This window comes from Cervus canadensis, chromosome 4, assembly GCF_019320065.1.
Source record: "Cervus canadensis isolate Bull #8, Minnesota chromosome 4, ASM1932006v1, whole genome shotgun sequence".
Lineage (NCBI taxonomy): Eukaryota > Metazoa > Chordata > Mammalia > Artiodactyla > Cervidae > Cervus > Cervus canadensis.
In genome coordinates, this window is record NC_057389.1 from 87096527 (window position 1) to 87111734 (window position 15208).

The 15208-nt window shown below is 51.2% G+C and overlaps 1 protein-coding gene across 5 annotated transcripts in view; it reads left to right on the forward strand.

The window, feature by feature from the left end:
* ATCAY (ATCAY kinesin light chain interacting caytaxin) overlaps positions 1 to 12922 on the forward strand; it is a 40395-nt gene extending 27473 nt beyond the window's left edge. For all 5 annotated transcript variants that reach the window (XM_043466192.1, XM_043466194.1, XM_043466193.1 and 2 more), the window contains 5 exons: positions 1785 to 1883; positions 2573 to 2608; positions 6183 to 6254; positions 7588 to 7620; positions 9936 to 12922. In XM_043466192.1, coding sequence (XP_043322127.1) covers positions 1785 to 1883; positions 2573 to 2608; positions 6183 to 6254; positions 7588 to 7620; positions 9936 to 9945 — 250 coding nt within the window. In that variant the 3' untranslated portion in view covers positions 9946 to 12922. The remainder of the gene's footprint in view (positions 1 to 1784; positions 1884 to 2572; positions 2609 to 6182; positions 6255 to 7587; positions 7621 to 9935) is intronic.
* The last annotated feature ends 2286 nt before the right edge of the window (positions 12923 to 15208 follow it).

The window sequence follows — 15208 nt, forward strand, 5'->3', positions numbered from 1 at the left end:
CTGAGTCTGGATGTCTTTTTTTTTTTTTTCAATCAGCATTTTCCAACTCCTGTCTAGGGAGTCTATATTGTTGCTTTACGCAGTTTAAAATTGGACTTCCCTGGCAGTCCAGTGGTTAAGATTCTGTGCTTCCAGTGCAGGGGGACTTGGGTTCCATCCATGGTGGGGGAACTAAGATCCCTCATACCGTGTGATATGGCCACTATTTGGACCTTTGTCGGCAAAGTGATGTCTCTGTTTTCTAACACACTGTCTAGATTTTTGTCATAGCTTTCCTTACAAGGAGCAAGCGTCTTTTAATTTCATGGCTGCAATTATCATTCGCAGTGATTTTGGTGCCCAAGAAAATAAAATCTGTCACAGCTTCCACTTTTTCCCCTTCTGTTTGCAATGAAGCAATGGGACCAGATGCCATGATCTTAGTTTTTTTTAATGTTGAGCTTCAAGCCAGGTTTTTCAGTCTCCTCTTTCACCTTGACCAAGAGGCTCTTTAGTTCCTCTTTTTATTTTTTATTATTTTACTTTTTGGCCATGCTTCTCAGCATGTAGGATCTTAGTTCCCCAACCAGGGATCGAACCCAGGCCCCTTGCAGTGGAAGCTCGGAGCCCTATCCACTGGACCACCAGAGAAGTCCCTATTTGATTATTTTATGACTTATTGTACAGTTACTTTCTCTTAGCCTTAGAGAATGTAACTCATTGTTAGAAAAACTGATTTGACCTTCAAAAGGAGTTTATATGACATTGTACCAAAATTAGATTTAAGGTAATTTTTTTAAAAAAATCACAAGTTCAAAGCCCCAAGCTGGTGACCAGTCACGTCAGTAGTAGCCGGTGGCCAGAGCTGGATTTGGACGGGAAGAAGCCATTCACCCTGGAAGAATGGAGGATGAATCAGCAGTCCCCACATGCACCTGTCTCATGCCCAAGTGACTACTGGTGCCACCAGACAGTGACGATTGTGGGGAGATTGACAGAGGAGCACCTCCTGGGGAAGATGGAGCCTGGAGTCTGGTATTAATAGCACCTCGTTCCTCTCTGCTTTCTTCCTTCTTTCCCTCTCTGCTCAAAAGTCCGTATAGTCAAAGCTATGGTTTTTTCAGTAGTCGTGTACGGATGTGAGTTGGACCAAAAAGAAGGCTGAGCACCGAATAATTGATGCCTTCAAGTTGTGCCGGAGAAGATTCTTGAGAATCCCTTGGACTGCAAGGAGATCAAACCAGTCAGTCCTAAAGGAAATCAACCCTGAATGTTCACTGGAAGGACCGATGCTGAAGCTGAAGCTCCAATAGTTTGGCCACCTGCTGGAAAGAGCCGACTCACTGGAAAAGACCCTGATGCTGGGAAAGACTGAAGGCAGGAGGAGAAGAGGGCGACAGAGGATGAGATGGTTGGATGGTATCACTGACTCAGCGGATGTGAGTTTGAGCAAACTCAGGGAGATAATGAAGGACAGGGAGGCCTGGTGTGCTGCAGTCCATGGGATCGCAAAGAGTCAGATACAACTGAGTAACTGAACAACAACTCTGCTCAGTGGGGACTGGTTTCAGACACACGGCTCAGGAGCCCTCCCTTCTTGCAGGCAGAGACCCCAGGTTCTGCTCTGTACCTGCACTAGGGGCAGGGGGTAAGGTCTGGCGTGGGCTGAGAGGGAGGTTGGGTGAGTGTGCTGGGGCATCCTGGCATAGGGCTGCGTGTGCATCCCTGGCTGCCTTCACTCCCTCTGACCCTGAGTCACCACCCCAAGGGCTTGCTTTCAGACGTGTCCCTCCTTCTCCCACCAGCGTCAAGTTCATCAACAAGATCCAGTATGTGCACAGCTTGGAAGATCTGGAGCAGCTCATCCCCATGGAGCACGTGCAGATCCCAGACTGCGTGCTACAGTGAGTGTCTTGTGCCGTGGGAGCACCACCCCACCTCCATCCCCATCATCCCCAGGGTTGCTCATCTCCCAACCACCCATGCTTCACCCGGTCAAGCTGCCAGAGAACCAGACCTGAGTGGGAGAGCAGGACAGAGGGAAACAGAGTGAACAGGCACCTGTGAAATGACAGAACACAGTGGACCTGGCCCCTCTAGTGCAGGCGGAGGGGCCAGTGAGTCCTGGCCCCTGGCTTGTCTTTGTAAATAAAGTTTTATTGGCACACAGCTATACTTGTCCATTTACAAACCATCCATGGCTGCTTTCGAGCTACAACAGAATCAAGGGGTTGCCACAGAGACTGGTCTGAAAAGCCGAAAATATTGACTCTCTGGCCCTTTGTGGGGGGGTGGGGCGTCTGTAGACAAAGCCACATTAATAATTAATTGCTTTATCCTGGCTTTGTTTAGGGCAGACGCTAGAAATGTCTGCTGAGTTGCAGCGACACCAGGCACTGGAATATGCCAGTAAAACAGCTATCCCTGCCCTGGGATGGGGTGAGGTGGGGCTTTGTAAAGTAGCTGCAGGCTATCCTGTCTGCTCTGAAGCCTGGCCTGTGTTCAGATGTGACAGTGAGACTGCTTTCCTGTTCCCAGAGGGGAGGGAATTCCCAGGCTACCTCTTAAGCTTTCTCCTTTTTCTCTCTTCCAGGTACGAGGAGGAACGGCTGAAGGCCAGGAGAGAAAGGTCTGTGCAGAGCGGCCCGTGTTCTGGCCGGGTTGGGGCTGGCTCTGAGCTGGGTTACGGCTGGGGGAAGCCGGAAGCTTCAACTCACTTGGGACCCATGTCACGCACACATGTGGTTCAAAGCCCTGCCTTCTCTAGAGGGACTGGAGTCAGACCCAGGCTGGAATCCAGGCTCCCCTGCTCAGTCTCAGCGTAACATTAGGCAAGTGAAAAATTCACAGCCATCCTGTGAGTTATCATGAGGAATTAGGACCAGTGTAACCCACTGGGCAAAAATAGTGGGCTCGGTAGAGTCCTTCTAATGATGCTGATGACAGTGGGGGCTTGGCCCTGGGGAACCTCCTAAGGCCCCCAGGTTGAGCCCTCCACCCTTCAGCAGCAGCTTCACTCTCCCGGCCTCATCCACCCGCCGGGGCTCACCCCCCAGGTCCCCCTCCGCTCCCTGCTTTCCAGTTTCCTCCTCCCTCTGAAACCATTTATGTCGGATTGGGACTCAAACCCAGCCAAAACCCACAGTGCTTTGTTTCAGGACCTAATGAAACTCGGGTTCTTGATGTCTCACCGCAGAATTTAGTGAGAGACAAAGTGATAGGTAAGAGGTGGCTTTATTCAGATGCAGGGAGAAGTGCAGTCCACAGAGTGTGGGCCTTTGCAGAGGGTGCGCGCGGCCGTGGAATGTGGTGTGGTTAGTTTTTATAGGGTGGGTAATTTCATAGGCTAACGAGTAGGAGGATTATTCCAACTATTTTGGGGAAAAGGGTGGAGATTTCCAGGAATTGGGCAACTGCCCACTCCTTGGTCTTTTGACAGTGCCTTGGAACTGTCGTGGTGCCTCTGGGTGTGTCGTTTAGCTTGCAGATCGAGGATCAAGGTCTAATCAGAGTTCATTTGTCTCCCATCTTGGACCTATTTGATTCTTATTGGTTTATGTTGTGTCCTTGGGTTATGTCATTCTTTCAAAAATTTCCCTTTCCCTGCCCCTTTCCCTCCTGTTACACCTCTGGAGACCCCTCACCCCTCTGGGGACCCCAATCTGTCCTCTGGACTGGGCCCTCTGCTCCGCAGGGTTCCCCTCTTGCCCTCAAGGGCTCTCTCCTCCCTCCAGGCCAAGCCCTCCACCATCCAGGAAACCCTCCACCCTTTAGGGTCCCCATCCTCTGCATGCCCCCTCCTTCTCCCTTCCAAAGCCCTCCACCATCTGGGAACCCCCCCATCCTCTGGTTCCCTCCTCCTTCCCAGGGCTCCCTCCATCCTCCAGGGCCCGCCTCCCTCTGGGCCCCCTCCAGTCTCTGGGACCCCCTCTGTCCTCCAGGGACACCCCCAAGGGCACCGTCTGCCCATGTAGGTCCTGCGGGTGCAAGGGAGAGGGGAGACAGAGCAGGGGTCCCTCCGGGTGTGGAAGAGAGGGGAATCCATCTGGTGTTCCCCTGCCCAGGGCCCTGGGGAGCCTCCTGGGGGCCTGGGCCTTATCCTCTGCACAGTAAAGCCATGGGTCATGAAGATCCTTTTTGTATTGTTCTTCTATGTATTCTTGCCACCTTTTCTTGCCATCTTTTGCTTCTGTTAGGTCCATACCATTTCTGTCCTTCATTGCACCGATCTTTGCATGAAGTATTCCCTAGGTATCTCTAATTTTCTTGAAGAGATCTCTAGTCTTTCCCATTCTGTTGTTTTCCTCTATTTCTTTGCATTGATCACTGAGGAAGGCTTTCTTATCTCTCCTTGCTATTCTTTGGAACCCTGCATTCAGATGGGTATATCTTTCCTTTTCTCCTTTGCCTTTAACTTCTCTTCTTCACAGCTATTTGCAAGTCCTCCTCAGGCAACCATTTTGCCTTTTTGCATTTATTTTTTGGGGTGATGGTATTGATCACTGCCTCCTGTACAATGTCACGAACCTCCATCCATAGTTCTTCAGGCACTCTGTCTATCAGATCTAATCCCTGAGTCTATTTGTCTCTTCCACTGTATAATTGTAAGGGATTTGATTTAGGCCATATCTGAATAGCCTAGTGGTTTCCCTACTTTCTTCAATTTAAGTCTGAATTTTGCAATAACGAGTTCATGATCTGAGCCACAGTCAGCTCCAGGTTTTGATTTTGCTGACTGTATAGAGCGTCTCCATCTTTGGCTGCAAAGAATATAATCAATCTGATTCCGGTATTGACCATCTGGTAATGTCCACGTGTAGCCTCATCTCTTGTGTTGTTGGAAGAGGGTGTTTGGTATGACCAGTGTGTTCTCTTGGAAAAACTCAATTAGCCTTTGCCCTGCTTCATTTTGTACTCCAAGACCAAACTTGCCTGTTACTCCAGGTATCTCTTGACTTCCTACTTTTGCATTCCTGTCCCCAAAATGAAAAGGACATCTCTTTTGGGTGTTAGCTCTAGAAGGTCTTGTAGGTCTTCATAGAACCATTCAACTTCAGCTTCTTCAGCATTACTGGTTGGGGCATGGACTTGGATTACTGTGATATTGAAAGTTTTGCCTTGGAAATGAACAGAGATCATTCTGTCATTTTTGAGATTACACCCAAGAACTGCATTTGGGACTCTTCTGTTGACTATGAGGGCTACTCCATTTCTTCTAAGGGATTCTTGCCCACAGTAGTAAATATAATGGTTATCTGAGTTAAATTTGCCCGTTCCAGTCCATTTTAGTTCACTGATTCCTAAGATGTCTATGTTCACTCTGGCCATCTCCTGTTTGACCACTTCCAATTTACCTTGATTCATGAACCTAACATTCCAGGTTCGTATACAATACTGTTCTTTACAGCATTGGACTTTATTTCCATCACCAGTCACATCCACAGCTGGGGGTTGTTTTTGCTTTGGCTCCATCTCTTCATTGTTTCTGGAGTTATTTCTCCACTCTTCTCCAGTAGCATATTGGGCACCTACCAACCTGGGGAGTTTATCTTTCAGCGCCATATCTTTTTGCCCTTTCATATTGTTCATGGGGTTCTCAAGGCAAGAATACTGAAGTGGTTTGCCATTTCCTTCTCCAGTGGACCATGTTTTGTCAGAACTCTCCACCATGACCTGTCCGTCTTGCCTGGCCCTGCACAGCATGGCTCATAGTTTCATTGAGTTAGACAAGGCTGTGGTTCATGTAATCAGTTTGATTAGTTTTCTGTGATTGTGGTTTCTTATATTATTATTTTCTAATCTTTGTTATTAGTCTGATCACTCTTATTTATATTTTTCTTATTATATATATATATATTTTTTTTTCTTTTTCTTATCTCACTTTGCTGTTGGGGTCTGGTTTTACCCTCCAGGGATTGTTATCTTTTATTCTTCATTATTGTTCTGCTTTTTTTAATCTCTCTGTCTATATTTTTTTCTCATTTTTTTTTTCTTTCTTTCTCCCCACGGCCTTCACCTTCATGAATTCCTGACCATCCCATCACTTGCTCCACCCTCTGGGCCCCGGCGCTTTCCAGGGCACGCAAACCCTTTCCAGATTGCTGTCGGGTCACGGCAGCCCAGATGGAGGGGCAGTGGGAGCCAAGAGCCCCTCAGCCCACTCGGCCAGCTGGTCACCCCTGCTCACCTCTTTCTGTTCCCAGCGCAAGGCCGCAGCCGGAGTCTGTCCTGCCCAGGTCTGAAGAGAAGGCGGAGGCGGGGCTGGCGGAAGACAGGTAAGCATCCAGGTGGCCGTGGGCAAGAGCTCACACCTGCCAGGAGCTTGAGAGCCCAAAGAGCATCAGATGAAGGTGATCTGAGGTCACTATGGTGCTGAAATAAGACCACCTGGGGACCTCCTTGCTGATCCAGTGGTTAAGACTCCGCACTTCCACTACATGGGGCGCAGGTTCGATCCCTGGTCTGGAAACTAAGATCCTGTATGCTTCGTAGTGAAGCAAAAAAAAAAAAAAAAAAAAGTCCACCATGAGACCTGCTCCATCAAACCATTTTAATGTGAATTTAGTACATCTCTTTAGAGTCCGTTGGACTGCACGGAGATCAAACCAGTCCATCCTAAAGGCAATCAACCCTGAATATTCATTGAAAGGACTGATGCTGAAGCCGAAGCTCCAATAATTGGGCACCTGATTCAAAGAGCTGACTCATTTGAAAAGACCTGGATGCTGGGAAAGATTGAAGGCTAAAGAAGAAGAGGGCAACAGAGGAGGAAATGGTTGGAGGGCCTCACCGACTCAATGGACATGAGTTTGACCAAACTCGCGGAGATGGTGAAGGACAGGGAGGCCTAGTGTGCTGCAGTCCATGGGGTTGCAAAAAGTCAGACATGACTGGGCAACTGAACAACAACAGTTTAGGGCAACCAGCAGCTCTCTCCCAAACATTCTTTCCGCCCAGAGGGAGACCCTGTACCCCACTGAGCAGTTGCTTCCATTCCCATCCCCCTCCTCATTTGTCTTTAATCCAGTGACTCTCTGTTATTATAAAAGTCCTTTAGTACCTCACCCTGGGATGTGTAGACAGATGGCATGGCCCCCTCCTGGGTCTCTAGAAGCCCCCTCCCTCCTTCCCTGTCTCTTTCTGTGCCATCTACCTCCTGCCTTTGCTGCTTGTTTTCCCCTTTCTCCTGTCCTTGGGCTCTTTGAGGGCAGTGGCTATATCTTGGGACTGTTCCCTCCCCCTCCTCCCACCCTGCATCTATCACAGGCCAAGCACAGGGACCAGGGGCAAATGATGTGCCTGAGAGACCAGGATCTGCTCTCAGATGGAGGTTCTGGCTGGCCTTTGGGCAGGTCCTGGTGGATGGGTTCCACCTTCCAGGTGCGTGGACCTGCAGCAGCACTGGTGGTTTCACTTTGTGGCAGCCAGGGGGCTTGGCCGTCCTCGTGACTGCCTGTCCTGGCTCATTTGTCACACAGCAGACACACGCTGACGCTTATTTTGTGCCAGATCAGGATGCAGCCGTGTTGGCCCTCATAGGGCTCACAGCCAAATGCCAAGGCTCCCCAAACAGGCAACTAATGCTGGGATTCCTTCCTTTCCCCACAGGTCTGCTCTGGCCACAGAAGATCAGGAAACGAGGTGCGTGGGAAGCCGGGGGGGAGAGGGGAGGGGTTATTCTTGGCATGTTTGTTTGGAAACATTCTAAATGGAACCTAGCCTGGATGAGTACCCCATGACTTGGTGGTGGAGGGAGGAAGGTGCACCAGGGAGGCAGGGAGATCATGGTTACCCTGACAACAGGGCCTCCTCTGGGGTTGAGTGAGCAGCTGGTCCCTGCCCAACTCCAGGGGGTGCCATTGATGGGAAGTCCCAGACTGAGGACCCTGGCTGAAACATTCACCCATAGCCAGGACCCCTGAAACTTGGGATTTAACTCAGCTGAAGGGTGCGATGCCTGCCCACAACCTATCTCAGTGTGTCTGCCCGGCTCTAGATGCCAGAAAAAGCCTCCCTGTGTGTCACGGGTCCTGGGGACCACCCTCAGGGTCCATGGTTTGCTAGAAGGACTCCCGGGACTCAGCAAAGCAGATCTGCTCATAGTTATGGTTTATCACAGTGGACGGGTGGATACAGATCAAAATCAGCAATAGGAAGGGCTGTATGGGGCTGGGCAAAGAGAGACAGGTGCGAGTTCCCAGCTGTTGTCTCCCAGGGGACTCGTGGGGACAGCCCTTTATTCTCCCAGCAGCCAAGTGTGGTGGCGCACACCAAGTGTCTCCAAACTGTGCTGCTCGCCAGGAGCCCTGGTGTCCAGGGTGTTTATTGGAGGTCAGTCATATGCGCAGTGGACTGTACATGTGGCTGACCTTCATCTCTCTAGCCCTTGCAGAGGTTGAGCTGATACCACATGGCCAATAGTCAGCATAGACTATCCAGCATGACCCAAGGTCCCAGGCAAACAGAGATACTCTTATCAAGAAGGACATTCCAAGGTCATGGAGGTGGCCTCCGAGGGGCTGGGAAAGGGCCAGACTTTTCTTTGGAATGTGCAGGGTTAATCCTTGACCACATTCTCTGCTACAGATCTGTAACATGGGCCAGCCACATGTCTTAGTACTATCCATGTGACCCAAGAAGCCCCAAGCTGAGAAATAAACATCAAAAATGGTCTTAAACCAGTACTTCCCTGGAGACTGAATAGAGGGAGGTTCTCAATGCATTTCCAACAAGACCATCTCAATCCATGTGTTCTGAAAATCAGTCCCCGTCCACAGACACAAAACACAAAAGGAAATCATTCACCATGAAAAAAGTCAGATACAACAAACAGCAGAATTAGGCCCCCCCTCCCCCGGGGATCCTCAGGCAGAGATAATTAAAAAACAAGCACTTTTTGAATGATTAAATACATAATAGAAAGAATGGTTGGGAGCAGTGGATAGATGGACAGATGGGTGTATAGATGGATGGATAGGTAGATGGACAAGTATATGGGTGGGTGGATAAACAGATAGATGGGTCCAATGGACAGATGGGTATATGGGTGATGGATAAGTCAATGGATGGAGGGTTGAATGGGTGTGTGGATGGATGGATGGATGGATGGATGGATGGATGGATAGTTGCTTGGATGGATGTGGATGGATAGTTGGGTGGATAAATGGATGGTTGGATGGATGGATGGGTGTGTGGATAGATGGATGGTTGGTTGGACAAGTGCATGGATGGATGATGGATGGACGGTTGGTTAGATGGATGAATGGATGAGTGTGTGGATGGATGGATGGTTAGTTGGGTGGATGGATGGATGGACAAATGGATGAATGTGTAGATGGGTGGATGGATAAATGGATGGTTGGATGGATGGGTGTGTGGATAGACAGATGGTTGGTTGGATAAGTGGATGGAGGGATGAATGGTGAGTTGGATAAGTGGATGGAGGGATGAATGGATGGATGATGGATGGATGGTTGGTTAGATGGATGAATGAATGAGTGGATGGATGGATGGATGGATGGTTGGTTGGATAAGTGGATGGAGGGGTGAATGGTGAGTTGGGTAAGTGGATGGATGGATGGGTGGATGGATGAATGGATGAGTGTGGATGGATAGATGGTTGGTTGGATAAGTGGATGGAAGGATGAATAGTGAGTTGGATAAGTGGATGGAAGGATGGTGAATAGATGGGTGAATTGAAACCTGACCCAGTCTGATTGAGGGCACCTGCCCTGGGGCCTGCTCTTTGGCTGGGGCACCAAGAGAGAGGTGCCTTTCAGAACCACATCTGGAAGGTGGATGGCAGGTGGCAGACTTTGCAAGGTTGGTGCCACTCTTGCTATTGAGGGCATGCCAAAGCCAGATTAGATCATTATTTTGAATTCCACACACATGGAACACTTTCCACTTTCTCTAAATCTAATCACGGTAACTTGACCATGTCTCTCCCTCTCCAGCATGTCCTGAAGTGACGTGAGCACAGAGGAGGACACGAAAGAAGATCTCAGATGTCAAGAAACCTCTGTTGGATGCCCTGCTGCCCTGGATCTCATCCTCACCTCATCCCGAGTCCCAATCTCCGGTGGGGTGCCCGTCTCCCCCATCCATTTCTGAAACCCAACATCCTTTCTAGCTTCTTGAAAACACTTTTTTAAAAAATGATGCAGTATTAATGCGTCTGAAAAAGGACCCAATTCTCCACCCTTCCACACTCATGAGCTCATGGCCAAGAAGAAGGGGAAGCATTGAGCATGGCCCATGCCTCTTGGTGGCCTCAGAGACCCCATCCCACTGCACAGACTCCTGGTCAAGACCCTTCTCTTGCTTGTCACCTGGTCCAGGTTGGAGCCACAGATGCCCACCGACTCCCTGGCTGGGTCTGGATTCTTCCTCGTGCCTTTCCTCCCAGAACAGTCCCTGCAGTCCTGGGCATCGGGCCTGGAAGGTCAGCACCACCCCCAGCAGCACCACGTCCTGGGGGAACTGCCTGACCTTGGAACTCACAGCTTTTCCTTTAAACCAGCCCCCTCGCCTCCTATAACTCCCACCTCCTTGGGGAACATCAGAGCCCATGGCACCAGTGAGGGCCACTGATAATCATCCTTGCCCTACAGTTGCAAATCTGCCCCCCACCCCCAGTCTAGAACATTCTTCAGCCCCTTGAAAGCAGAGGCCATGCCACAGGGCAATCCCAACCAATACCTCCTACTGAGAGAATGAGCCTCCTCACTTCCCCAATCCCTCCCCCTAGCATGGAGTTGGGATGTGCCCCCTTGGGTTTCCACTGGGAGCAGAGGCTGAGAAACCAGCTTTCAAGATAAGCTCATCGCAGAAATACTGACGGATAAGAAAGAAGACACAGGGTACTGGACTTTTGAGTGTTACAAATGTCACTGGGAAAAATAAATCGCAGTGGTCTGGATGCTATGGTCACCTGCATTAAAAGGAGACAGATTTCCTTAGGGAGGAAAGAAAAAAAAAGACTTTTCTAATGTGCTCTAAAGGCCAGTCAGGTGGGCTCTAGAGGGAGTGAGTTCCCTGTCTCTCGAGGCATTCAAGAAAAGGATGAGCAGTGCTTGCACAGAGTCGTCCCCTGCGATCCCCTATGACCCTGAGAGTTTCTGTTTCCATGAAAAGTGTGAGTAGTTCACCTGTGTCCGATTCTTTGCGACCCCATTGACCCATGGACTGTAACCCACCAGGTTTCTCTGTCCATGGGATTCTCCAGGCAAGAATAGTGGAGTGGGTTGCCATTTCCCTCTCCAGGGGATTTTCCTGACTCAGGTATCAAACCCTGGTCTCCTGCATGGCAGGCAGATTCTTTACCATCTGAGTCACCAGGGAAGCCCTCTGTTTCCACAAATTTGGGCAGAAGTCAAGCAGGGGCAATGTCTGGCCTCTGTGGCTGGCTTCTTGGCTGGCGTTATCCAAGTTTGATCGACCCCCTACCCCAATCATCTCCCAGTAGGAGATTCTTGGCATCAAGGGGGTGCATCTAGGGTTACCCTGATGACGGGAGGGAGCCAGTAGCTCTCAGCACTGAGGCAAAGGGACAACAAGGCTTTCCGCATGGCAGGGAATTGTCCTACCAGTGGCTCCCATCTTGGAAGATGCAGGGCCTTGGGCCTCTGTCTTCTGGAACCCAGCACTGCTCCTGCAAGCCTGGGGCCTTTGGGTGTCTGGTGGGATTTTTTAATTTGTATTTTTGCTCTGTTTCCCGAATGTCAAATAAAGGACAGGATCCGTGTTTCTGGCTCAGATGAGTTACCTGGAGCCCAAAGCAGGCTGCTCTCCCCCACTCCCAGCCCCCCACCGAAAGTCCCCCCCATCCTGGGTCCACTCAGGCCCCTCCCCTGCCCGGAGTGCCTCCTTTTATGAAAGGTGCCTCGGCATCTGCAGGGCCGTGTCGAACTCCGGGTTCAAGTGACTGGTTCTGCTCTGCTGATGAGATGGACATGTGGCCTGCAAGGCCCACAAATCCACAGTACAGTATACGCAGTAACTCCTAGAAACAGTGCTTCAATGACAGTGAGAAAGGAGCTGGGGATAGGAACCCATGAATTCCACCCAACCTGACAGCTACTGAGAGCTTGCAGAGCCAAGATGGCTTCCAAAGTGGTTCAGTGGTAAAGAATCTGCCTGCCAACACAGATGACGCAGGTTCGATCCCTGGGTTGGGAAGATCCCCTGGAGGAGGAAATGGTAATTCACTCCAGTATTCTTGCCTGGAGAATCCCATGGGCAGAGGAGCCTGGCGGGCTACAGTCCGTGGGATCACAAAGAGTCGAACACAACTGACCATGTGCGCAAAAACACGTGTGCAGAGGCCACAGAGGGACGAGAGGGGCAGACCATCCCGCCCTCAAGGAGTTTGTGGCCTAAAGATTCTGGTCGAACAAGAAATTTCAACACGGACCCCCACCCCGCCTCCCAGCTCACTGTGGCCCACCTGCCACCCCTCAGGACCACCAGCAGCCACAAACAGCAGGCAAGTGGAACCAAGGACCCCAACCCAGCCATGCAGCCCCCTCCAGAGTAGAGAGAGAGCCCCCCAGGGAGGTGGTCTCCAGGCCGGCCACCTCTCCACAGCTGCGTGAGGTTCCGAGGCACAGCTCCAGATGGGGCCACCATATCCAGGCGGGAGCCTAGCCATACCCTCTGAAATGGGCTTTGTGGAAGATTTCTATTCATGGGGCAGTTTTGGCTGAAATACAATGGACACTAAGCCCTCCTTATGAAGGGACGTTGGGTTTTCCTCTGTGACACACGGGGTGCGCCCTAAGTACCCCCCCGACCCAAGGTCGTAGTTCACACGCCCATTGTCCCAACAGCCAGCTTTGTGGTTTTTTAAAACAATTCATTATGATTACTGTCATGATGTAAAGACATCAGTTCCACGGGCTTTGGGGGATTTTTATGGAAAATAAAGCATCGGTGAGAAGGGAGGTTTGTGACTTCTGTCCACGTGCATGGGATGTGGCACTGGTCTTGGGCAGGGTGCAGAGAGAGCAGATTTCACACGCTGGGATGGGGCACAGTGACTTGCGTGACCTTAAGTCATGGCCTGTCTTGCTTCTGGCTCCTGTCACCAGAATGGGAAGCCCACCTGGGTTCTTCCTAAGGCCTCCTGGCTCTGCCCCTCTGTGATTCAAGTTCCCTTCCTGCCCCCAGTCTTCCCTGGAAACAAACGTGTGTGTTTGTGTTAAGTCGCTTCAGTTGTGTCCAGCCCTTTATGACCCCGTGGACTGTAGCCCACCGGGCTCCTCTGTCCATGGAATTCTCCAGGGAAGAATACTGGAGTGGGTAGCCATTTCCTTCTCCAGGGGATCTTCCCAACCCAAGCGAGGAATGGGGAAGGGGGCAGAGCTTGCATGCCCCCTCTGGCACCACAGATGGGGAGACTGAGGCACAGAGAGGGGGCGTGGCTCACCCGGGGTCACACGGACACTCAAGGGTGGGTCTGAGACGTGACCCTGTGCTTCGTCCCTCCGGCCATCCCATTGCATGACTGGAGACCCACACCCTTTGCTGGCTATAGGATCTTAGGAGACTGTTCCCCCTCAAAGGATGAGAGTCAGCCCTCCCATGCCAGGTACAAGAGGAGTCCTCCCGTTACCCACACCCACAATTTTGAGACCTGCTGGTGGCAGGATACCAGGATGCATGTGTTCACACAAAGTCTCCATCAGGTTGATGGCAGGAGTCAACAGATGCCAACCCACCTGTCTCTGCCATCCCACCCCTGTGACATCCAGCGAGGTGCCCTTCACAGAGAAGGTATCTTCACGGGGACTGGGAGGGGGCCTCAGGCAGAGGGAGCCGGTTGGCATGAGAGTGGTGAGGAGGAGGAGCTGAAGATGGCAGAACTGGTGCTGCGACCATGGGGTGCTGTGTCTGGAGGTGACGGGCCCACCCCTTTCTGCCACCCCACTGAGTCTTTTGAGTATCTTAAGGGGGTTCCTGTGAACCTCATTCATTCATTCATTTATTCACTGAATAATGGCATTTAGCACATTCACAATATTGTACTGGGGATCCTCAGGGACCACGCACCTCTCAAGGTTGCTCCCAGCCCGGTGAGGGAGTTTGACACACGGAACCAGGGCCTCACTAGGGATCAGGAGGAAAATCCAGGAAGGCTCCCTGGAGGAAGAGTCTTCTCTGGTTAGAGATCACAGAGAGAAGAAACAGTTAGCCAGGCCTTTGGGCAGGCCAAGAGGTATCTGGCAAGGGCCAAGGCTTGGAGGCTGGACAGAGTTGGGTGAGACAGGAGCAGAAAAATGAAGACTGGCTGGAGGAGTGCAGACAGAGAAGGCCTGAGGCTGGACTGGCTACAGCTGGGTGTTACTGCAAAGCCAGAGCTAAACAGGGCCTAATGAGTTATTTTTAAAATTTATCATTAATGGCATTTAGCACATTCACATTTAGCACATTCTGTTGTACAGAATACCCAGAATATTCTGTCTGGGTCCAGAATATTCCATCACTCCCAAAGGAGACCCTGTTCCCGTCAGCAGGCACTCCCCAGCCCCTGACAACTAGGAACCCACTCTCTGTGTCTATGGATTGGTCTGTTCTGGATGTTTCCCATCAGTGGAATCTCGCAGGATGGCATGGGATGGTCACTTTCAACGACCTTGGGCTCTTTAGGGACAGGCAGGTCTGTATTGGGAGCCCGTGTGCCAGGGTGAGCCGACCCAGAGGCCTCCCAGCAGGGCCCTGCCAGGGAATGTCACTGTCACCCATGGTTTGGGCCGCATGCCCTACAACGAGGCTCCCGGGAAATTCTTGCCACTGAAACTGAGCCAGAGGTGACACAGAGAGTTGGCTTTTCCCCCGCCCATGGGGCAGCTGATGGAGCTCAGGGTCACGGGTCCAGCCCCGCTGCTAAGAGAGGGAACTCACAGCCAGAAGGGGCTGGAATGGAGAGGAAAGGGGGTGGGCAGTGGACAAGACCCCTGTCTTGGCCATTTGACACTGCCCCTGGTGGCCACGTTTGAATGGAGGGTCACTGCCCCCAGTGACCTCTCCTGACCTCTGACCTTCAAGCAGGTCAGTCCTGCCTGAAGCCACTAGTCTAACAGCCATATGAGTCTGTTAAACAATTCTTAACCAGACCAGTCACTATGTCCCCACCACTGGTTGACCCTCAGCAGGTGTCTTAGCCACTGCTGGTCCTCCCAGTAAAATAGGAGCGGAGGGAGGTCATGGGGGGCCAGAGAGGCAGGGC